Source organism: Ruditapes philippinarum, unplaced genomic scaffold (assembly GCF_026571515.1).
Source record: "Ruditapes philippinarum isolate M1 unplaced genomic scaffold, ASM2657151v2 ctg1308_1_1_1_1, whole genome shotgun sequence".
Classification (NCBI taxonomy): Eukaryota; Metazoa; Mollusca; class Bivalvia; order Venerida; family Veneridae; genus Ruditapes; species Ruditapes philippinarum.
In genome coordinates this window covers 33321-59264 of record NW_026858950.1, presented here as the reverse complement: position 1 = coordinate 59264, position 25944 = coordinate 33321, and the positions used below count along the sequence as shown (strand labels likewise).

Here is a 25944-nt window from a genome sequence, read left to right as displayed (position 1 = left end):
CAGAAAAAATCGGAATGATAGTGAACTTGAATTAGATAAGCTGTGGAATTCTAGTTCTTTTTATTGATATTAATGAATGATGCAGCGAAATCCCGCCGGAATGCGCCTCAGTCGCCGAAACGACGATTTCCCGTGTTCCACATTGTTTGGCAAATGAACATATACTAGGCTTTTCACCTTTCTATAACTATAATTTTGATAGTGGAAATTTCTTTTTCATATAATTTCATCGGTGGTTTTGTATTTGGTACCTTATAGTAAGCCTTAGAGTGTTGAATTATTTTTTTTCAGGGTTGTAATAGGGGTCCAGGGGCAGATAGGGGTGGGATGTCCAAACACTGATACTGCCACCTGTGATCGAAACACGAGGCTATATGATTTGTACGAGGGGCGTAGCCCCCGAGTATTAATCAGATTTCCCAGTGTTTTGATGTTCTTTCTCTTTTGTATCATAGGCAAAGATTAAAAACACATTCCCTTTTGTTACAATATGAAACCCCAGAAAAAAGTAACCAATGATTGAACAGGAAGGAATATTTCAATTCAATACATAACCTACTCTTACGATTACAACAATATATATTCTATGAAAAAATTTCCTAGTTTCAAAGAAATCACACCGAAACAGATTGTTTCAAAACCACTTTCAGGAAAACATATACTATTGTTAAAATTGTTTAAAGGAATTAGTATATACAAATGGTTTCATTTTGAACAATTGTAACCTCAAGTGAATACATCCTCAAATTATTTACCTCATAAGTAAGTGGATTGGCCTCATTTCTGACCATTTACGAAAGTCAATTAATTTAACTGAAGAATGTTTGAGTATAATAATCATAATATATGTAATCATAAAGATTAAATGCCATATATGTAATTTAAAGATATACTTTGCTCATCTTAATCACAGAATTTTTTTGAAATCTATGAAATTCTTACTGACTATGTAGTACAATTGGATCAAATACCAACACAAATTTAAGTATCAAAACATGTTTCGCTTTATTCTGACAGCTTCCTCAGTTGATACATAAAGGAAGTTATTTAATTATTATATTATATTTATATTTATATATTATATATTATTATTATTTTTGTTATCATTATTATTATTATTATTATTATTATTATTATTATTATATAAAAACTGTTCACATTATAAAAGTTAATCATTTTATAACAGCAAGCAACAAAATCCGGTGTAATAACAGACGACAGTGAAACAAGTGTCGCCATTGAAGACATGTATAATAATGATAACAGAATACCATCTTTGTACTCGTGGACCGTGGCGGGATACTCCACGTGCAGTAGCACGTGCGGGCAAGGTACGTTTTCGTTATGATATTTCTTACATTATTTGATTAATGATGACTTTACTCCAGGACGACGCCACAAACGACTTTCGTGTCTCCACCCTAATAAAACAAAAACAAAAAACTTAATGAGTTACGTGAGTTTCTGATGTAAGCGGTGTTTTGTTTTTTAACATCTGAAGTTGATTTATTTGATGTAAGCGGTTGATTGTTTTGATGTAAGCAGTTGATTGTTTTGATGTAAGCGGTTGATTGCTTTGATGTAAGCGATTGATTGCTTTAATGTAAGCGATTGATTGCTTTGATGTAAGCGGTTGATTGCTTTGATGTTAGAGATTGGTTGTTTTGGTGTAAGCGGTTGATTGTTTTGATGTAAGCGGTTGATTGCATTGATGTAAGCAATTGATTGCTTTGATGTAAGCGGTTGGTTGTTTTGATGTAAACGATTGATTGTTTTGATGTAAGCAGTTTCTGGTTTTGATGTAAGCGATTGATTGTTCTATTTACAGGTAAACAGTCTCCAATCCTTCAATGTCTCGTGACAGACAAGAAGGTGAAGGTCAACAACACATTCTGTAGTGGCGAAGAGAAGCCGGCGGCAGTGGTGAAGGAATGTAACTATGGTCCTTGCCCACCAAGGTCTGTCATGTCAATAGATTTATATCAAATTCCATCCTATGATATGTTGTGATAATGTAAATAAAGAAAGGCCTCAAGACAGCTCTTACCAAAATGGTATAATCAAATCTTAGTATGTCTTCGCTACTAAGAAACCCATTTCGAGAAAAAGATCAGCTCAATTAGAATAGCGACTCTTTCTTTTGATTTTTATTTCTTTTTAAAGATGGATTTTCTGAATATATCAAGAAATTTTGAGGGAAAAGTTGTTATAGGGAACAAAATGTTGACTGCATATGTATATTACAGCTGGAAACCAGGAGCGTGGAGTAAGTGCAGTGTGTCTTGTGGAACCGGGTACAAAACACGGCGGTATGTGTGCACGCGACCAAACGGTGAACAAGTTTCTGATTATGAATGCGGTTCACCTTCAGTAAGACAAGAGGAGAGATCATGTGATACCGGATCATGTACTTCCGGTTGGTATTACACGGAATGGCCGGAACATGTAAGATTTTAAATCTAATACAGAAATGTTACACCAACATTTTACAAACCCGTTTTAGGCCTCTAGCTTAATTGTCTTCTGAAAAGTTGTAAATAATTCTGTAAATACAAAATTCAAAGAATTATTTAGTTATAATTTTATATCTCCTGTACTAAGTCAAAAAATTATATAGTCGTTGACAATTCTATCATTTGCATAATAAATTCCATTCCAAACTTAAGTTTAAAAAAGGAACAGATAAGTGAAGTAGGTATATCAATTTTTTTTATGCGCAGGGTTGTGCGAAGAAACAAAAATTATCGACGAATTCATGAATATCATATAAAATTTGAGTACAATGTAAGTGGTCAGCGTCCTCCAACGGGATTTGTATAGTATGTATTTTGGTGAAAAATACAAATCAAAGTCTCATACCGGAGATTTGAAAAGTATGTATTCGGGCGAAATTTACAAATCAAATCAGCAAAATTTAGACTAATGACTCCCACCACGGAAAACTAAATATCGTACTGTAAAAAGTGTAGTTTTTGCGAATAAAAGATTTTTCGAAAATCAATGTTTCTGGAGAATCTTTAAAATTTATCTGAATTGACAGTAGAAATGTGCGCTTATTTAACCTTGCCAATTAGTCCGAAATGTTGATAGCGCGAAATGTTTCTTTACCAAAGTATCTGATTTTACGTAACCTTTCACATACGTCACTCAAACGTTTCGCATACGTTTCATATTTGTAATTGCAAATCAAATCTCATTACCCCACACCCGGTAAACTTTATAGCATTCTGTAAAAAGCGAATTTTTTTGCGAATTTAAGATGTTTCGAAAATCAATATTCGCGCTTATTTAACCTTGCCAATTAGTCCGAAATGTTGATCGAGCGAAATTTTGCCCTTGTTAAAGTCATTATTTTACGTAACCTTTCACATACGTTACTCATATCTTTCATATAGGTTACTCATACGTTTTACAAACGTAACTCATACATTTCACATACATTACTCATATGTTAAACATACGTTAATCATACATTTAAAATATTACTCATTCGTTTTACATACGTTACTCATACATTTCATAAACATTACTCATAACTTTTACATATTTACACATATGTTTCACATACGTTACTCATACATTTAACAAATTTACTTTTACGTTTTACGTACGTTACTCATACAATTTACATACGTTACTCATATATTTTTTTCATACGTTACTATAATACGTTTCACATACATTACTCATATGTTTTATAAACGTAACTCATACGTTTTACATACATTTCTTATTTTCTCGTGAACGTTACCCAAACGCTGATATTTATTAAGTTGACGGTGATTAGAGATACCATACAATTTTAGTACGCTAGATATACTTTTGTTATACGTTACACACATGCGTTATTAGACAATCTTTGAAATCAATTTCCTACAATCAAACCATGTTTACTAATTAGAACATTTTATGAAAACTTTCCTTCGAAATTTATACGTTCTTCTCAAATACTATAGTGTGACATGTGCCTTTATCAGTTTCCTTTACTTTTGTCTGCAATGTTTACAAGAAATAACATCATGTCTATCATAATTATTTTTACAATCAATTAGTGTCCGGCAACATGTGCCTATGGAACAATTTCACGTCACGTGCACTGCTTCAGTGATACCGGAAATGAACTGACCGCATGCCCAGATCGGGAAAAGCCGCAGAGCGAGAAAACCTGCCGAGATGACGACTGTGGAGGATTTTGGCTCACTGGCCCATGGTCTGAGGTAACTGGCAAATTACGTTAAAAATTTTATAAGGTTTTTTTTAAGTTATAACATACATGTAACATATTGTTTGCAAACGATGAAATACGTAAAATAAAAGGTTATCTAACTTTTAAAGATTTTTGACATCAAATTATCGTACATGGATTAAATAACCTTTTAAGTCCAGCGGTTTCTTTTAAATGTACATTTGCAGTGGTGTATTATATCATAAATCATGCATAATTATATTGTTAAAATATGATTTCAAACATGTACATGTAATATTTGAAGTGATCTATGAATTAATAAAGATAAATGATATCAGATTCCAAGAACATGCTTATTTTATCACCAGTGTAATGGGACCTGTGGTATGGTATATCAAAATCGCGAGATTGCGTGCGCATCGAAAAGACATGGCGGAAGAGTCACTGTGGTGTCGGAGAGCGCATGTGTGTATGAGGAGAAACCGGCAACGTATATGTCATGTGACTTTAAGCCGTGCCAACCGGAATGGTATATGAATGAATGGAGTCAGGTTTGTTAGTTACGTATCTTGAAAAAATATAGCTAGCATGGTTTATTGTTTCAATTTTATTATGTAAAATGAAGAGAAATTATACATATTGGACAAGCATGCATAACAAATTTAAAGTATATGTATGTTCTTTCGCATTTCTGTATATATTTGTTCTTGAATATACTGAATGTAATGCTGTACATAGGTACTATAGGAACGCTGTACACAGGTACTATAGGGGCGCTGTACACAGGCACTATAGAAACACTGTACACAGATTTTGTAGAGTGATTACCATGAGCAAATATGCATTTACATATAAATATAAATATAATAAAATATCATTCATGTTGCTAGTAGAAACATCTTTATTTCTTATATTCGATCCTCACCGTCTGTTTATTCTAATAATTTCACATTGTCCAAAGCAATATTCAAATTACCTAAATAACATTTATACTTCTGCACTCAATAGCGAGACTCTATCATAGGAAATTTATTTTTCTAAACTTTAAACTATAGTTTCAGTTTGACAAAAAAAGAATAAACAATTGAATATATTTCAAAAGTCATTGATTTTTTCAGTGTTCCGCGACATGTGGATCAGGACAAAAGTCACGTGATATTCGTTGCCTAGACGACGCAATGCAGACGAGTTCTGGATGCGATCCTGCCAGTAAGCCAGCAGACCGGGAACCATGCACACAAAGACGATGTCCTCTTTCGGACGAATCCAGACCAACTGAGAAGATAGATAATCACGTGACAAATGCGCCACCACCGCCCGCTCCCGCTAAATATGGTAAATACGGTTAGCAAATATGACAAACTTCATGACTCCACTTTGGTTTATATTGAAATTATTTAAGTTCGATTATTTATGAAGCTATAAGCTAACAGACACATTTTCGAATCAGTTCCTGGAACCGACCAGTACTGAGCAATGAGCGTTTCTTGCGTAAAGAAACAACGACTTGCTCCTGACGGGGTTTGAACCCATATGCGGCTAGCGATCATTAGATTACTATTTCGACGCGTTAACCACTCGCCCACGCCGTCAGTTGATTAATTTAAAGCAAGCTTTCGTTACATAATTATTATCTGCTCATCTCCAATCTTCATTTTTGTGTAGTACTGTAAACTTTTATGTTTCATTAAAGATCATAATTATGTCTTTTTTTAGCAAATATGATTCATATCAGCCAATATGCTTTATATCCGTTTATATAGTTCATTTTAACATTGATTTGAGCCAATATAAATCAAAATCATTCAATAAGCAAATATGGTGCATATTAGCCAATATAGCTCATTTCGAAGCTTAACTAATGTGGTTGTATAAACCTTATTTAAGCCAATATGGTTCATTTAAGCCAATATAATTCATTTAATTAAGCCAATATGGTTCATTCTATATATCTTTTTGTTTCTTTTATGATTCAGTTATACCCATATGGTTCATTCCTATACATATATGGTTCATTCCTATACATATATGGTTCATTCCAGTGACAAAAGTGGGTAGCATACGAAATACAAATTTAAAAAAATATTTTCTATTTTAATCTACAGATCCAGTTATACCAGGATGTGAAGATAAATTCAAACAATGTAGTATGGTGCTCCGAGCTAACCTGTGTCAATATAAATATTATCAGAAAATATGTTGCAACACGTGCGAAAATTTGAAAAGAAATTCTTGAAAATAGACTGAAAACAGGTCCTGAAATAAAAAAGACAGTACATGAAAGTTATGAACAAAGTATTTTCAATATACGGAAATGAAACTACTGTGCCTGTTATAAAGTGCAAGTCACGTGTCTCAGTCTCAACCATTGATTGGATAAGCCTGTACAGTAGAAATGTTTTTGTTCATCTGTAAATACAAATATATATATATGCGTCTAGCAACTGTCGTCTGCCATGCACGTGGAAGTATCAATACAGAATTACATTATTACGTCACGTGACGTGTTCTGTATGCTCGGGGTGGGGGGGGGGGAAGAAATCAAACTGTTTTGAATTTTCAACCGTCGTAGATGAAAACCAATTAATGTTTTGCACTCTTAAAACTTTATTTTTGTTGGATAATCTTCTGTTTTTCTCTATGAAAAAAAAACGGATATTAAAAGTAGAAATAAACTGGGGATATAGTTGAAGTCCTTAAAATTATACTGTTTATTAAAAACAAGACAGTTAACTACTTTAGTGATAGAAGATTTTTTTTTCTTATTTCTCTCATTATTTTGTATTATATATATCGTGGATATTTGTTTGTTTATTTTGCATGTTAGATTGGCATAATTATATTTCACAATAAGAGAAAGCACCAGATTTGACCCAAGAATATATAGTATATATTAGAAGAAGTGGAAGAAGGATAGTTTTTAAGAAGCCTTAACAACATTTGTTTCTTTTTTATATCTGCAGAGTTCATCTGTTTTGGGCTTTACCCAATGCGTTACAGAAACCTCTGGGCGGTAATATAAAAATTCAAGAGTAGTTTTGCTCGTAGGAGGATAATAATATTATTCACAGCAAAATTAGGGAATTACAAGGTACTTTTTACTTGAATTGAATGTTAAACATTCTCTTCTCCGTATTTTGTGTGTCATTAAATGTTTTAAAAAAACAATCGTGTTTCTTAAGTAATATATATCAAAGGAATAAAATACCCTTCAATAATGCTCTAAAATAGTCCGATAAAAATAGTATACTTGAATTTGGGTCGGTTGTGTGCGTCACATAAGAAACAGGCCGACAAAACCCTTAATATCTTAATTATATTTATGTGTGTGCAAACGTAACCGTTGCATATTATCACATAGTTTACAGTCACGTGGTACATGTAAAGTTCCCGTTGCGAGTTTAATATATGCATATACATCCGATCATTGTAATTAAATAAACTTGTGACAGTTACAAGAATAATATGTCTAAAATATTTGCTTTTATGTAGTATGTACATAATGTTTGTTTTTTTCATTTTGGGTAAATAAAAATGTAACCATTTTTCAGAATGCTTCGTATTGTCATTTCCTTCCATAAAATATTTTTTTCTTAAATTACATTTTAAATTGGTGAGTACAACCTAACGTTTCTTTTTATTTAATATTCTTATGCTTGAAGCCTGAAAACATAACATTTGAATTTCTTACATAAATGAGCTTGGACACTTTAAACAGAAATATATGCAAAGATATTTAAGAAATATATTTTGAAAATCGTATTTTTATGCTTTTCTTAGTCTGATTTGAGTGAAAAACGTTTAAACGCTTTTCATTTTTGGTCGTTTTTTTACAATTTGAATAATTATCCTAGAAAAACGAAAATCGCGAATGATCTGGAATTTCGCAAAGAAATTAGTGGTCTAAACCTACATCAAATGGTACATTTGTCTGGAAAAAATATTTTCAGTCCCATCATGTAAAAAAAACCTCAGTGGAGTCCCTTTAAAGTTAGATACGTAAAGTCAATGTTCATTTTTTCTCTAATTTATAAAATGATGCCTTTCTCGTTACTAATCAAAGTACTGAAAGTACTGTATTAATCAGAGTGCCAAGGAATAATGGAATTGTTCGCATATACAGAAGCAACATTGGTCCAAACATCACAGGATTTATATTGTGGGCACTCAGACGTATTCAAGTAATTTATCTGTGTAAAACATCTGCAGAGGCTTTTCATTTGGTAAAAACATATTCATGTAATTCCAGACAGATACATAAAATAAAATACAACTATAAGTAAAAATGGATTCTTTAATATAGGCAGTAATCATTTATTTTACCCCAAATTCCCCCTTTAGAGATTAAGAGAATGAACTTTGAGATGTATTCGTAAATTCTCATGCTAAAAAAAGATTATTTTAATTTTCTAGATTACTTCCGTTATAGACAGTGTGGTAACTGAAGGTTTAAAATACACGCACATTCTGCATAACGTTATATCTAGCATTCGGTATACTATTTATCTTAATTACTTTTCCAATGAAAATGTATATCAGCTTTTTTGTTGTTGTTGTTGTTGTTGTTGTTTTGCATGTTGTTTTTTAGGACATATGGCGACTTACCAGCTTACTGTTGGAACAAGACCATCAGTGCCCATTCGTGTTATTTTACCGAAATACCGCATCCGTTCTGTATATTCATACTATTGTGTTCGAGGTCCTTATCCGAAGACTGACGGACGGAAAGGGCCGAGAAGTTGTGATTGATTTATTCGGATTTGGGTACAATTGTACATTGATCAGTGAGCATTTCTAAATCCGTTTTGATTGCCAGACATATGTTCATTTATAACTTTACCAAAATAAACTTTATTTTCCTTTGGATGCCAAATATAAAAACATTCGTTATACATCATCAAAGGTAATATCCATGGTTTAGGTTTACAAGAACTACATTCAAACCGTATTTACTCCGAGGTTATTATAGATAATAGCCGAGGACGTTCCGATTGGTATCACAAGTAAGAATAAACAATACGAGGGCACGGTTTGTGTTTCCTCTTCAGTTATGGACAATTTTCAAAATTATGAACATCAAAATATTGAGGTCATATGTATAAATAATATATAAGTACAATAAAACGTATTATTTTTCATACAATCGGAAGAATTCGGTTATTATTTATAATAACGCAAACTCCTCCTAGTGATTTGACTGGCTACGCTCAAATTCGTCATCGAAGCAAAGGGAGTCCACAGCGTCAGAGTTGAAGGAAAGTGTACTTAAAAAGTTGGTGAGCACAAGTAGTTTGGTTTCCGTGTTTTAAAACTTTTTAATTAATATTCAACCAAGACAGGAAGAAAGTTACTGAAAAAGTTATAATCCTGTTTATTCATAAATCATTTTTGTACATATTCAGATACATTATAGACATTTACAAACATGGACATATTTGTTTGCTGTATACTGATTATCATATTCGGATCAACGAATGGACTAACTAAGGAAGGAAAAGAAGCATTAGGTTAGTTTTTTTTTATTTCAATTGTAGTGATCACAACAGCTGTTATTTAATGTAAGTGGTTTGTAAGTTGAGTTATAAATACTTTTATACTACTGCAGCGTTATAAATGTATTTAAGGAAAATCATATATAAGGTCATATGAAATCAGCCATTTAGCCTCAAAATAAGCAATTATGCTACCAAGGAGATGTATAAACTACATGTGCATGTATAAACAGAAATTACAGAAGCTGGGAGAAATCATGTAAGATTATTGAAACATTCTTGAATCCGTTCCTGGAACCAAACAGGGGCCTTGGTTATAATTTTACTCAGATCTTAGGTCTATGATTGGTCAGAATCTGACACAGAATGTACACTGACCAATGAAAATCCTGATACTTAAGCTAGAACTCAGGAAATAGTTTTATAACCTTGAGGCCAGCACGACGAAATGAGTGTAACGTTCCTTGCTCACAGAAATAATTTTGAAAACATTCACAGACAATGTAATGTTATATTCAAAATAGTTTAGCTCTAAGCATTGTACGTTGTTTCACAAAATAAGAATTTCTCAAACAAGACTATATCAACAAAGTGAGTGACCTCAGGGGCGGGGCCAACATCGACCCAAGGGGCATGATTAAAACCTATTTTGTAGAGGCCAACAAGGCAATGCTATATGTCAAATGTCTTAACTCTAGGCCAAAATAAAACTAACAAGAAATGACCCCTTAGGACACAGGTGCCCCCACACAAGCAAACCCCAAGGTGCATAAGTACAAATTCTTGAAAAGTTTTAGACCTACAGGTCAAATATAACTAAGTCAAGGGCAATAATTAAGTATTAGAATATATATCAAGATGACAATATTCTTGCACCGTAGTAGAACAAGTCAATATGGCCGCCAAATGTGCAAAATGTTTTTGTATGATTGCACACACAATAATAGATACAGATACAAAAATAAATCACAATGTTATAACTGTGTTGTCTAGGTGTACAATAACCTAATATAACCAATAATGGAAACAACATGGATTAAAATTCCGTAAATTACTAGTGTCATTCATGTTCGGACAAATCATATGATTCGGATAACACAAACTACAATATACAATGTATTGTCCAAAGGGTCAGGATTAATGTATTTATTGCAGTTTAAGAGTTTTATATACATTTGAAGTTGTACGGTTAAAGTAGCTTTCGTTTCAGCAAAGCCAATTTGAAAATGAATACCAGTTATTTTGTGGTCTTCCGTGCCAAATGGCCATCGTATTTTCACACAATAAAGTTCAGATGTGTTTTATTAATAATATCTACATACATGTAAATCAAGTGAACCCTGGGGCGGGCCATTATTGAACCAATTTTGATATCAGGAAGCCGGAACCTGCGTTCTGCACAACGTCTCATTAAAGGTAGTATTTATGCAAGAAAATTTTTGTTTGGTTCAAACTGATACAAAATGAAAGGTCAAAACTGCACGCTGCACGTCGTCATATTATGGTTATCATAACTGCCAAGTAGTTTCCAAAGATACAGGCCGGGCACGAAAACTGCATACAGACGGACGGACGATCAGGTGCATAACATTATACCTCGAAATTTTTTCGGGCGTTTGAAACATTATTGTATCACTATTTTGCAGGAAAACTGCAGAGAAAGTTATCTGAGCATGTTAAATAGAAAAACCCTGAGGCAGACATTTTTCTGTATGAATTTTAAATATATTTCTCAGATCGATGCATAGCAGACAGAAAAACAGTGTTTGCAATGGAGGGGTCAACAGTGACCTATACAAGAAATCTAGAATACAAAACATCAAAAATTAAGTTTGGATGGTTGGATGACTTATTCGTCTATGTCTGGACATCTGACGGTTATATAGAACAATATAAAATATATAAGTCTACTACTTATAGACGAGTATTGTACAACAGAACTAATATAGATCTTCTGATACGTCATCCTGACAACAGGACTGTAGTGAGCATAGAGTTGAATGATGTGATGTTGATAGATGATCGAATGTACTTAACATTAGCAGACAAAACACTATATCCTGAAAATCCTGAATTGGAATGCTTCCACTTACATGTAATGGGTAAGTGAACAGTTTAACTATTAATTAAATATCAGCTCTAAAGAGGTAAAGCTGGAGTACAAACACATTTAAAAAACACATGTCATTAAAACACGCATTTGTTAATTATATCAAAGGGAATATGACACATATATGGAAGACAGAAAGTCATGATTGGGAAATTATACGCAGGTAAACGACACGAAAAAAATGGCACGCCGCAGCCGGGACTCGAACCACGGGTCTCTGGATTGCCGGGTCAGTATGCGAACTACTACACCACACGGCCATTGCGTTTTCTTCGTGCTTATTTATTCGATTTCCCATAAATTTTATTTAAAAAGCAGTTAAGTGTAATGACAAAAACATTACCCTATACTTTCCTCACATCCCAGTGTTGTTGAATTTTCCTGGGTCTTTAGGTATAATGATTCCAATAATTTAAATTGTTATGGATTGAAAAGCGCTTAAGCCGGTGCTCATGTGTGAACAATAGTGCTTAAGCCGGTGCTAGGGGGGTATGAACGATAGCGCTTAAGCTTGTGCTAGGGATGTGAACGATTTAATATCACCTCTCATGAACAGACTCAATAAAGCAGTGTCTTCAATTTCCAACTACTTGTTATTTGTTGTCATTACTCACCGTGTATATTCAGTAACGCAAGATTGTGCAAATAACGCAGGAATTGTGCAAAAGTAGCTAAAACAAGCACCGTGATATGAAAATTGACCAGTTTTTTTATTGTACACCAAATTGGAAGAAATGAATTAGCGCATACGGTTGCTAAGATAATAAACTCTGAACCTCATCAAAAATATTTCCAGTAAAATGTTTATTTTTCAAAATCATTCGTGAAAATGACGACCTAACTAGCGTATTGATGGCGATTTTTAGTTTCGTTGATATCTTTAAATACAATAAAGTACATATTACATTATGATTTTTTATATTCGGTGTACCTGTGACATTTTCCAATCAACTCGCGTCATTTAATACGTAATTAAGCAGATAAAACGTAATTGAGACCATTTTTACGAGGAAACGCCGAATTCGTGAATGAGGCACTAAAGCAACGGAAGTTATCTCATTTAAAGTAGCTAAATCTTATTTTCTTAGCTTCCTGCTATTGTTATACGACACTTGTAGTTTGACAAATGTCTTAGGTATACAGAATATGAAAAAAATGTTTTAAATGTGTTAAATGTACATATTCATATTTTATTTTTTTATTTTTTTTTTTTTGGGGGGGGGGGGGGGGGTAATTGTTTTTTTTGTTGTTGATTTTTTGTTGTTGTTGTTGTTGTTTTCTTTTAGAAGAACTAAAGACTAAACCAAACGGAACACTGGAGGAAAATGAGCCGTTGTACGTGTACGCACCGGATAAACCACATGTCAACGCAACAACACTATGGCTTTTAGATGGGTTAACAAGCGATCAAACTGCGCTTTTTATCCAGCAAGATGATTTTATTTGGATACCTCAAGTTAATAAACATCTTGATGGGAAGAATGTTACATTCAGAACTATACTAAACGAAACTGTCTTCGATAATAACTTTACTTTGAGTGTAAGAAGTAAGAATTCGATATGTTATATTAATTGTAATTTATGAGAAGTAAAAAGTCATAAATAAAATTTTTAATGATCAGAAATCAATTTGAATTAAAGAATGATTTAAATAAAGCGAATAGTGCTCACCCGATCTACACAAAATCCCTTGAACAACATCATTTACCCTAAAGCACCCGAACTTGTGGATTGTGGGACAAAGTTTTGTATTTAGATATATCGAAAAAGTTTAAACTATCAATAATCCAGTCGAAGTATTAAACTAAATTGTTTGCTTTTTTCAATGCATTTTATCTGCCTTGGACATATTTATTGCGCAACTGTAACTTCATCTTAGCATTAGGCACGTGGTTGTTGCTTTTTTCTTTACAGCTTTTTACGATATTTCCATAGAAACGAAGTAGCATTTCACGCATACATATTCTGCGTATGGCAAAAAAGGTTAATACGAAAGAATACAACAAATTCATTAACAATTTAATATAAACCTAAAGATTAATTTTAATGATTAACCATCAGTTTAGAATAATAGTTTATTTTGATAAATAAATGGTAGATTCAAGTAATTTACCTGAACATTTCTGCATTAATTCAGATTGTTTTAAATTTGAAAGACTCTGAATGATGCATTAGATTCCGTCATGAGATCCTTTGTATTAATTTGTATACAAGGGTAAGATTTTAACAATATTTTGCATTAAGTTTTCTGAAATGTGTCACCTTTAAAATACAATGTACTCGGAAAAGGGGTTCTATGGTCTACAAGTGCAATTTCTAAAGCACCATCTCTTTCTATTATCAGATTTAAAGAGGCTTAAATAAATGTGATTTCAAATAATGTCTACAGAAAAAAAATAGTAATTTTTGCATGACTTAAAGCGGTGGGTCCATAAAATGTGATTTGATATTTATAATAGATATAAGAAAATTTAACCAATTAAAAGCGCATACTAAAGTCTTCTGTTTAAAGTATCATTAGACGGCTATTCGATTAGTCATTTAAATTGAAACAGCAGGGTGTTTAAGATAGAATTTTGTTACTCGTGTATTTCGCAATATTACACAATTGGTACGGTGCACTTCCTTTGGTTATGTGTAAGGTGCCGGCGCATATATGGTGTCAAACAGATGAACACGTGACCGGTTGATCAAACTATAATAATCGTTATTTTATAAAAATATTAAATATACATATCTTATCAATGTTTGGAAATAATCTTATGAAGTGACAAAAAGTATGGGATTCATTAACCTACTTTTTGAAATGTGTTGATGAGATATAAATGTGTTATATTTCGCTACCCATCTCAGAAATGTTCGTAACCTCTCAAAGTTTTGTAAAATTACTGTAATGGCATTTTTTATGGCGATTTTAGCCACAAAGCTATTTTTTTACTTTAAACGTCAACTAACTCAGATTTGTACATGAACTTCTACTTCGTGATAATCTTTTGCCCTACTCAGATTGCGCATGTGCGAGAAAATACTACATCCGATCGATTTTTCATAGTAATGGACCTCTTCATACTAAGGTCTATATAAGCAGTATCTGATTTTTGCGACGGACGCGCCCTCAGGCGCGTTCAGAGCTAAGTCATCTACATGGGAATTCGTTGGCTACAATCGCGCAGTGTGTCCTAAACCGATTAACAGCCCAAGAAATAGTACATGAATTTGATCCTTCAAAACTCCCATACTTTGTCTGGATATCTTAAAATCTTCCATATTTAGCCTTTTCAATTTCAAATTAAGTTATCCAAGTTAAAATATGAACGTATATTATTGATAAAAACGTTGTAGTCCCGAAGTATTATTGCGCAATATGCAAATTACTGCCGAAACGATTTACCGCTGTCGAAAAAGTAGGACAGCAAATTATACTACATTAAAGGTGTAACCTCTGAGTTCCAAGACATTATTAGTAGGAAATAAATATTTCTTCATTATACAAAACATTATTATTAACAAATCGAAAGTTTATCAAAAGTTTTTCGTGACTCTAGGATAACTCGCGCATTAATAAAAGAAGAACTATTTTCATGACTCATACCGCGGGTTTAGCTGAATATTCAGCAGTTATTAATATCTTAGATACAGTACAATGGTTAGTATAAATATCTATTTTTGAAAATACATGTAAGAAGAGAGTTTAATTTTCAACACTTGACCGCCATGTAGTCTTTCATGGTAAGGAAGTTATAATATCAGTTCTACTTCCGAATCTTGTGGTTTGTTTACATATTTTTCTAGGTCATGATATGAGTTAACCTTCGCTATTCTAAAAATAGATTCTGCTTCACCTGTTCTGATTTTTGGACAGGCGATTAGGGAGTACACATTATACATGTAATAAACCAATACTTTTAGAAATTCTATACAATTGTAAGAAGCAAACAAGTTGAAAATGGAATTTAGTGTGAAATTGAAAAGGACAACTAAACACTGTAGTGCTTAAGTGACATTTAAATTAAAATAAAAACGATGTGCTCTGGCCTCTACATCTTTACCTTGTAAATAAAAAAAATCTAAAAAATACACTATTAATTGCTGATGATTTTAACCAAATTTTTTTTTAATGAGACATAAAAAATACAAAATGACTTATATTTTATTGTCTATATGCCCACTATGATATAACACGAAGCAATTCTAAATAGCATTCTCGAATGTATAATGCAATAATTTATGTTTGAAGTTTATTTGCCTGGTTTTATTTTAGAAATATTTCGTTAACAGTTTTTTTCTATTTACATATCATTTCTTGGAATAAATCGATAAGGACACTGATTTACAAGTTTGACCAGAGTTTTTAGGCATAAATTTCATTCTGTATTTAAGTGCTTGAAAGTAGAAAATCTGAATTATATCAGTTTGGGACACAAAATATATATTGCTCTACAAATCTCGAACTTGTATGGAACGAATTTTCTCTGTTATATATTTTGTGTTTTGTTTTTGTTTTGTTTTTTTTTCTAAAAGAAGCCTTAATGTCTCTCCGGTTGCATGTCCGTCGCATTCAGTGCTGCAGCACTTTGATTATGTTTTACTGATACTAGGTAAAAGTATAAAAAATTCATCAGTAATTTGCATAAAGATCTATTTGAGTTTGAATAGTCATTTAGTCAGATAAATCTGTCTTGCTAATTATACACATTGTAGTTCATCATGGGTTTAAAGCATTTAACTATTTTAGTAGCACAAGGTAGTTCCGGTTATACCTCATAAATACATGATACTTCTATTTTTAGCTTTGACAATACAAATATTCCCTGAAGAGCAAATTTACATTGTAACGGTGGGGGATAAACTTCCGGTGATCACGTGCTCAAGTAACTGTGCTCCAGCGTGTGTAGTGTCTTGGGGTAACCATAGTTCAAATAGACTTTTGTCACTGGGAACAGCCACGAAGGAAACCAACGGGCGATATACCTGTACAGCAATTAGACTCGATTCGAAAAGAAAGGTTGAAATAAGCGTAACTGTTCATGTTCAAGGTACTTCCGCAAATTTAAAATCCCCTGTTACCTGCTGTAATAAATTAAACATAGTATCATCATGCTTTAAAGAACTCAGCTTTTTAACACCACTACACTTGTAACTTAGGGTAATATTTCTGAAACAGTACTGTACACTTAAGATCGATATATCTTATCTGAATTATTAAAATTGATTAATTTGTAAGTCCTCAATTGAGATTTGGTAGATTTTTAGTAAACATTTTATCTCAGATCTGCTGACATTTTGCTCTGTTTTTTAAACGACTGAGGTCCGTAAACCTTAAAACATATAACATTTTAATTTCTCACCTTGATCAACTGTGACACTTAAATCAGAAATATATACAAAAGATAACTCAATAATATACTCAGAAATACATTGAAAACCGTATGCTTATGCTATTTTAGTCCGATTAGATTTAAAAGCGTTGCAACGCTTTTAAATTTTGGGTCATTATTCTAAATAAGAATAGAAACAGAGCGACTAATGATCTGAAGACCTACATCAAATGGAGTAATAATCTCGACAAAATATTTCCAGTCCCGCCATGTCATGGAGTCCCTTTTAGTCTGATGTTGTCTAAACAAATATACCCGGCCAGAACACTGTAGTATAACAGTATCATTTCTAAATTGTTGTGACATTTATTTAAATACGAACAGGAGGATATTTTTTATTTGAAATATTTAAAATGTTATTTTTCAAGTGTTATTTTTTATTTCAGATAACAACAATATATTGATGCAAGGCATATTAATGATAGTGATTGTAGGTTTTGCTTCTGGTCAAGTTCTAACGCTGCTAGTGTTCGGACTGTGTGTTTTAGTCGTGTGTAAAAGAATCAACAAATTATCTTCTAAAACAAGTAAATCGATTACAAAATCTATGTAGATCCACCCCGTCATGCGATCCTGTACAATTTGATTTGTACACGTACTGTCCGATCACTGTACCTTACTTAAGAGCCTATATTTTTTTAGCTTGAACCTTTCTTGTGATAACAGGAATTAGACTTGTTAATATACTGTGGCACTTATAGTTACATGCTTATAAACAATGTGGTAATGAGATTTTAGCAGAAAACATCATCTTTGTTAATAAATAAGTACAAAATAACTTGAAGCACAAAGACATTTTCAAGCTCAAAAGTGGTTAATTTGAACAAGCTTCTCAAACTGTCGCAAAAATAAACATTATGTATAGAACTAAATAGAATATTTAGACTGTAAGGTCCTCCAGTGTGTTGCCTAATAAGACGAGAGTACTATATTAGAACTTTAATGTCCTGACATAATATATGTACATTTATTACGCGATTTTTAAGAGTTCAAAATAAATAAGATCTTAACCTTAAATGTGTAAAATACATCACCGTAACGTATCTAGTTAAATACAATACCGTACTGTATCTAGTAAAATACATCACCGTACTGTATCTAGTTAAATACATCACCGTACTGTATATAAAAGAAACACATTTTTTCATTATTCTCAGGTTCGGATACGGCTACAAACAAGCAGTATGGTGCCAATATGACTGAAGACACTGTGGGATATCAGTTAACAACGTAAGTTTTTTTTTCATTCCTGCTCATAACAAATATTGCAAACACGAATATATATTAAAATTAAAAAAGAATTTATAAGAACCGAAAGGATGGATTTTTAATTTGCATAGACATATTTTTCCGATTCGCAATCACTCATCTTGTCTGAACCGCAATGACGCGTCTTTCTGAACCGCAATGACGCATCTTGTCTGAAACGAAATAACGCATCTAGTCTGAACCGCAGTCCGCAACTTGTCTAAAACTAAATAACGCATCTTGCCTGAAACAAAATGACGCATCTAGTCTGAACCACAATGACGGATATTGTCTAAACCAACGACGGGTATTGTCTTAACAGCAATGAAGCATTTTGTCTGAACCGAAATGAAGGATTTGTCTGATTCGCACCGACAGACTTTGTCTGAATTGCGACGGATATTGTCTGATTCCAATAACAGATTTTGTCTGATTCCCAATAACGGATTTTGTCTGATTCCCAATAACGGATTTTGTCTGATTCCCAATAACGAATTTTGTCTGATTCCCAATAACAGACTTTGTCTGATTCCCAATAACGGATTTTGTCTGATTCCCAATAACAGACTTTGTCTGATTCCCAATAACGGATATTGTCTGATTACCAATAACAGATTTTGTCTGATTCCCAATAACGGATTTTGTCTGATTCCCAATAACGGATTTTGTCTGATTCCCAATAACGAATTTTGTCTGATTCCAATAACGGACTTTGTCTGATTCCCAATAACGGATTTTTTCTGATTCCCAATTACGATTTTTGTCTGATTCCCAATAATGGGCTTTGTCCGATTCCCAATAATGGACTTTGTCTGATTCCCAATTACGGATTTTGTCTGATTCCCATTAACGGATTTTGTCTGATTACCAATAACGGATTTTGTCTGATTCCCAATAATGAACTTTGTCTGATTCCCAATAACTGATTTTGTCTGATTCCCAATAACGGATTTAGTCTGATTCCCAACAACGGATTTTGTCTGATTCCCAATAACGTATTTTGTCTGATTCCCAATTACGGACAATGTCTGATTCCCAAAAACGGACTTTGTCTGATTCCCAATAACGAATTTTGTCTGATTTCCAATAATGGACTTTGTTTGATTCCCAATAACAGACTTTGTCTGCTTCTCAATAACGGACTTTGTCTGATTCCCAATAACGGATTTTTTCTGATTTCTAATAATGGACTTTGACTGTTTTCCAATAACGGATTTTGTCTAATTCCCAATAACGTATTTTGTCTGATTCCCAATTACGGACTATGTCTGATTCCCAAAAACGGACTTTGTCTGATTCCAAATAACGAATTTTGTCTGATTTCCAATCATGGACTTTGTCTGATTCCCAAAAACGGACTTTGTCTGACTCCCAATAACGAATTTTGTCTGATTCCCACTAATGGACTTTGTCCGATTCCCAATAACGGACTTGGTCTGATTCCCAATAACGAATTTTGTCTGAATTTCAATAATGGACTTTGTCTGATTCCCAAAAACGGATTGTGTCTGATTCCTAATAACGGATTTTGTCTGATTCGCAAACACGGAATCTGTCTTATTTGTAATGACTAATTTTTTGTCGGAACCACAATGGCGAAGCTGTTTGCACAGCAATGACATACTTTGTTCGAACCACATGGGGACATGTGTATTACTTTTAAGCATATAATATTATGTTCTTTTTATGTAACTTCAGGACAAGTCCAGCACTCGAGAATTACGATTCTTTAAATCCAAATGAAATCTATGGTAATTTTAAATTTTGTATTCAGTAAAGTTTAACTAAAGTTAAACTATAACGCTTCACAATCTTGTAGTCACGCATGTCTTTGTAACAAATATTCCTGTATTGTTATTTCTCTACAACTTGCTATTTTGTACAATCTTTTTTACACCATAACTTTAGAATTTTGTTATTTTATATAAATAAACAATGTAAAAGCTCATACCCAGCTTTTCCGACAAGTTTACAAATGCCAATTGTTTCTAACTTTATTGCAAGCCAACCTTTTCATTTTTTTCCAGACACAGCAACTTAAAGTCATTAAACATTTCTCTACGTCTATTGACATTTTAGAAGTGAACAAACAATTCTTAACCTCTACAAATATTGATCCAGTTACAAGAATGAGCCCATAAACAATGCCTGAACTTGATTCAACGGATGCCAAAATACACAAAAAACAGAAGATGCTTTGGGTCTTTTTTGGATTTGTCCAATTGAATACTTTATAGATAAGATGAAGCTCTAGTTATTTTATCAGTTGTGTACTTTGGAAAGCTAAAAAAGAATCAAAACTATGTTCATAAAACGATTGTTCATGTTAATCCCTCAAAAATGACATCTTTAGAATTTTAGGAAAATATGGCTTCACAAGGGTGCTTACAATTTTCATTAAAATGAGATAGTTCCTTTTAAAATTCAATAGAAATCATTGAAAATAAAATTGAAAATAAAATATACAAGTCGAAATTAATATGCGTTAAAATATTACAGAATCTGTACAAATTTCACAACGTGTTTCGTTTCATGACCTATATGAAAGGTTAAATACTGTATATACTGTATAACAGCTATTTCTGCTTTAGGTCGTTATTTTTCTCATAAATGCATGTGTGTTTGTTAAAAGTGTAACTAAGAAACTTCTATTTTTGTTCATCTAGGATCATTTTGTTATAAAATTGATACTGTACGTTATGATATGTGGCGTAAATTACATGTAGTACACAGTAGTTTCATTCCCTATGTACTACTTCGAATATGTAAGAATACCACGTTACAAAATCATATTTCGCACTTTTTCGGCTGTTTCCGTCAGTCTTCGGGTAAGGACGTTATTATAAATAATAACCGAGGACGTTCCGAATGTCTGGCGGGATATGAAAAGACAAAAAATATCTTGTTTTATCATTTTAAATCCTATTTTCATCTACTAGGGTTGACAATGCCATGAAAGAGACATTTTACAAGTAAATGGTAAAATTCGAATTCTTCTTTTCGTTTTTTTTTTGGCAAACGGATATAACTGAACATCATATATACTGAACAAAAAAGAAACCTCTCCTGTATTTGAGTGCAGATAAAATAAGGATTAAAGTAGATTTATATGTATTGAAAAAGTAATTCATTGCGAAAAAATTATCGTTGAGGGTTTATCCAAAAGTAGTAAAATGGTAGTTAAAATGCAGAAGGGGTCACAAATTATTATCGGGTATGGCCACCTTCAGCAAGAAGGTCTGCCTGGCATCGTAAGCGGATAATCAGCGTATTGATCTCGGCTCGACTCGTCAGAGAAAAGAACACTACTGTATTGCATTTTTTTCTAAGCTAGCGTTGGTGTGTACGTGTCCGATTAATACAATTTACGCGGTGACGACCAATATATGGCCGATGCCCATGAAGCCCACACTCGCGCAAATGATTGGGCAGATATACGGTTGGGCAGTTTGGGCAGATAAACGGTTGGGCAGTTTGGACAGATATACGGTTGGGCAGTTTGGACATACATGTATATACGGTTAAGCAGTTTGGACATACATGTATATACGGTTGGGCAGTTTGGGCAGATATACGGTTGGGCAGTTTGGGCAGATGAACGGTTAGGCAGATATACGGTTGGGCAGTTTTGGAAAATATACGGTTGGGCAGATATACGGTCTTATATGTATCAGTGGTGTTAGTAACAGTCGCTGTGGCATTAAAGACTCGATTACGCAGGTGGGTGTTCCGAGCATAGCGGTCTTGTGCACGCGTCGTGACGCGCGAACGTCCACTTCGTGGTCGACCTTCTGAACGCCTTGATGTTTGAAACGTTCCCTAAAGTGTCGAATAGCACAAGCAGAACATCTAATATTCAAGGCGACGGCATTCATCGTCATAGCAGCATTAAACGCGCTTAAATTTTGCGGAATTCTAGGCATATCAAAAAAAAGAAAACTAAGAAAAAAAATTGTTCAACGTCTTATTCTTATTGACATAAAAATCTATAAAATTTCACTGAAAGGTTTTATAAAATATACACTAATCTACTGGTCCGTGTCTGCACGTGAAAATCGCAATCAGCAGTTTCTCATGCAAAACGAGTTAAAATCGAGTTTAAATTTGTTTTCACGGACACATAATCGTTCGCCGAAATATATGTATTTCATTTGACATTTTGATTTTTTTTTTAATAACACTATATCTCCACTTTAACACAGTATATATTATTGTTCAGTTTACATTTTTTTCTTTTGCAATTATTTTTTCTTCATGTATATATTATCTTTTGTAAAATCATTATTTACTTCATGTTTATACCATATTCATAGTTTGTCATAATTCTAATATATATGTATATATCAATGTTTCTTTTTACCCCTCATTTTCTTTGTTTACACTGTAATATATTTGTAATTTGTATAATTAACATGTATCTCTTCATTCTTGGAGGAAATAAAGACATCTTTTCTTATCTTACCTTATCTTGTCTTAATAAATTATGAAAATGACATGTAAAACAAGAAATCTATTTTAAACAGTTATTTAGCGTAGATTCAGTACATGATTAAAGGAACTCCACTGAGGTCTATAAGCCTAAAAACGTGAAATTTTAATTGTTCACATAGATAAACATGAGCACTTAAAACATAAATATTGATAAAATATAACCAAAAATATAGAAGAAATACATTGAAAATTATAGGTTTGTGCTATTCTCAGTCCGATTTGAGTGAAAAGCGTTTAAACGCTTTTCAATTTTGGGTCATTTTTCACTATTATGATAATTATTCTGGAAAAACGGAGCAAGCTAATGATCTGAAATTTTGCTCATAAATCTACATCAAATGGAGTAATAATCTCAAAAAAATATTTGAAGTCCCGTCATGTCAATAAACCTCAGTGGAGTCATAGTTTAAGAATATATTTCAAAGCCAATTATAAAGTGAATAGTTAATTCATGGTAATCATGGAGAAAGGACAATCATGGGTTTTATAATGTTTTAATAATAAATTAAGGGCATATGAGGGGGTTATCATCTGAGGAATGTATGTGAAATAATGTATGAGACAGAAGTAAAATGGAAACAAACTGGTATTTTCTCGTCAATACAAAGTACCAAATCACTATATCAATCTGCCAATCGCCAACACGCAAAAAATAAATAAACAAATAATAATAATAATGTGGCCAGTTGGTAACTTATTGGTAACTGTACAATAAAATCTTTTAAAAAGAATTCATTACTGGGTTTGATGGGCGTTTGTCGAATTGTAAGTCAAAGCATTTACATTCTTTGCCATGCTTAACAATTGCTTTAACTTAACCACAAAGTATTTGCCTTATAAAAATATTTCAGATATTTTTTATATAACTGTTGTATAATTTAATTGCATTCGTAAACATAAATCTAGCTTGTTTGTTCTAAAAGATTACTGGGTTTTTTTATATTGGGTTTTACGTCACATCGTCACAGTATAGGTCATATCGCGACGTTCCAGCTTTACTGGTGGAGAAAGACCTCAGGTACCCTTCCGTGCATTATTTCAGACACGAACGGGCACCCGAGTAGAACCACCGACGTTCCATAAGCTAGCTGGAAAAAGATTACTGAAGTCGTGAAATAGATTATAATTAACATGCAACAGGTTTTACACGTTATGTTTCTAGTATCATATAATATGATTGTATTATATAATATACATATACATGCATAACAAAATATTGAAATTAAAATCAAAATCTTACCTTTTGTCTTGTTTATATTGCTGGTCAACTTCTGAGTCCATTCACTGTGATAACCCAACATGTATATATACATGTATGAAAACCCCACGAAAAACACGCGCATTTTCAAATAACACCTGGCTGAATGCGCTTAAAAGCGTAGCGGTTAATGCACAGACACTTGGAGTATAGCCTCCGCCCCTGAACATTAAAAACTCAAATTATTATTTATTACATGAATTAGTTTTAAATTTTTGCTAATATTAGTATGAGACGGTTAAGTGTCTTACACGTGAACAAGTTTGAACAGAATTTCATAACGTTTTAAAAAAGTCAATTTTTTACCAGCGCTTCAATTTCCTAGATACCAAGTGACAACTGACCTACAAGAATTTCAAGCATTTATGTTATCGCATGCCATTTCTTTCTGGTGTAAATCAGTCGAGGTATATATTCTTCTAATAAATAAATATATGTTACTATCCGATCGTAACTTTCTTCCAAGCTTTGCACATTTACTTAAAGTTTCTTAACCGTGTCACATGTTTTATCGGTGGTTTTGTATTTAGTATACTGTATATAGTGAATTTTTTTCAGGGTTGTAGCAGGGGTCAAGGGGCAGGGTGTGTTGGGGTGTCCAAACACTGATACTGCCACCTGTGAATATATCGAATAACAAACGCCTAAATTAAGAAAAATAAAAAAATAGCTCAATCACAACGCTCACATAGATCAAATCCGTAAATACAATGCAGACCTAACTATCACATGTCGCCGGGAAACAATATTAAAAATGAGGGAATTGGTTTGAAATATCCTCATTACCTACTGTTAATTGATGGATACGTCAAAAGAAAATTGCATGAATTTCACGTAATTAAAATTGGGAATAATGAACGGTGGGACACTTGAGGTCTTCCTCCACCAGTGAAGCTAGAAACTCGCCATATAACCTTAACAGTGGTGTTGCAACGTAAAACTTAACCCCCAGAAAATATTATACATTGTAACATTAGCTTTTTCTGTGAAAGAAACACCTGCCTATTAAAACCGATGTCTATATAAAATAAAAAAAAACTTCTTTCAACCTGGTAATGCCGACAATTATAATGGTAAAAGTACAATGTTTAATATATAGTGTTAAAAGATATACATGTATCTGTGGAGCTTTTGTTTGTATCCCTACATTGTGAAGTAACGAGACTTCATAGCAAAGGTAAAACATGTTTAGTTACGTGACGTGATAGCAGAGGTAAACATGTTTTGTTACGTGACTTCATAGCAGAGGTAAACATGTTAAGTCACGTGACTTGATAGCAGAGGTAAACATGTTTAGTCATGTGACTTGATAGCAGAGGTAAACATGTTTAGTCACTGACTTCATAGCAGAGTAAACATGTTTAGTTACGTGACTTGATAGCTGAGGTAAACATGTTTAGTCACGTGACTTGATAGCAGAGGTAAACATGTTTAGTCAGTGACTTGATAGCAGAGGTAAACATGTTTTGTTACGTGACTTCATAGCAGAGGTAAAACATGTTTAGTTACGTGACTTGATAGCAGAGGTAAAAATGTTTAGTTACGTGACTTGATAGCTGAGGTAAACATGTTTAGTCACGTGACTTGATAGCAGAGGTAAACATGTTTAGTCACGTGACTTGATAGCAGAGGTAAAACATGTTTAGTCACGTGACTTGATAGCAGAGGTAAACATGTTTAGTCACGTGACTTGATAGCAGAGGTAAACATGTTTAGTCACATGACTTGATAGCAGAGGTAAAAATGTTTAGTCACGTGATTTGATAGCAGAGGTAAAAATG

The 25944-nt window shown here is 33.0% G+C and overlaps 2 protein-coding genes across 3 annotated transcripts in view; both read left to right on the top strand.

Annotated features, from left to right (window-relative positions):
- LOC132754758 (thrombospondin type-1 domain-containing protein 4-like) overlaps positions 1 to 6709 on the top strand; it is a 53404-nt gene extending 46695 nt beyond the window's left edge. For both annotated transcript variants that reach the window (XM_060745447.1, XM_060745448.1), the window contains 7 exons: positions 1187 to 1331; positions 1829 to 1958; positions 2247 to 2445; positions 4053 to 4217; positions 4555 to 4737; positions 5305 to 5521; positions 6292 to 6709. In XM_060745447.1, coding sequence (XP_060601430.1) covers positions 1187 to 1331; positions 1829 to 1958; positions 2247 to 2445; positions 4053 to 4217; positions 4555 to 4737; positions 5305 to 5521; positions 6292 to 6422 — 1170 coding nt within the window. In that variant the 3' untranslated portion in view covers positions 6423 to 6709. The remainder of the gene's footprint in view (positions 1 to 1186; positions 1332 to 1828; positions 1959 to 2246; positions 2446 to 4052; positions 4218 to 4554; positions 4738 to 5304; positions 5522 to 6291) is intronic.
- Positions 6710 to 11409: 4700 nt separating this feature from the next.
- Positions 11410 to 20728, top strand: LOC132754757 (uncharacterized). The gene is made up of 7 exons (XM_060745446.1): positions 11410 to 11780; positions 13075 to 13335; positions 16579 to 16824; positions 17553 to 17693; positions 18324 to 18396; positions 20113 to 20165; positions 20442 to 20728. The coding sequence occupies exons 1-7, from the start codon at positions 11450 to 11452 to the stop codon at positions 20453 to 20455; spliced, it is 1119 nt and encodes a 372-aa protein (XP_060601429.1). The 5' UTR covers positions 11410 to 11449; the 3' UTR covers positions 20456 to 20728.
- Positions 20729 to 25944: the final 5216 nt, after the last annotated feature.

Excerpts from the sequence above, each read along its gene's own strand:
- LOC132754757 (XM_060745446.1), top strand. The coding sequence starts at position 11,450 with ATGGAGGGGTCAACAGTGACCTATACAAGAAATCTAGAATACAAAACA. Across the intron at positions 11,781-13,074 it reads CTTCCACTTACATGTAATGG|AAGAACTAAAGACTAAACCA; the intron begins GTAAGTGAACAG and ends GTTTTCTTTTAG. Across the intron at positions 13,336-16,578 it reads CTTTACTTTGAGTGTAAGAA|CTTTGACAATACAAATATTC; the intron begins GTAAGAATTCGA and ends TTCTATTTTTAG.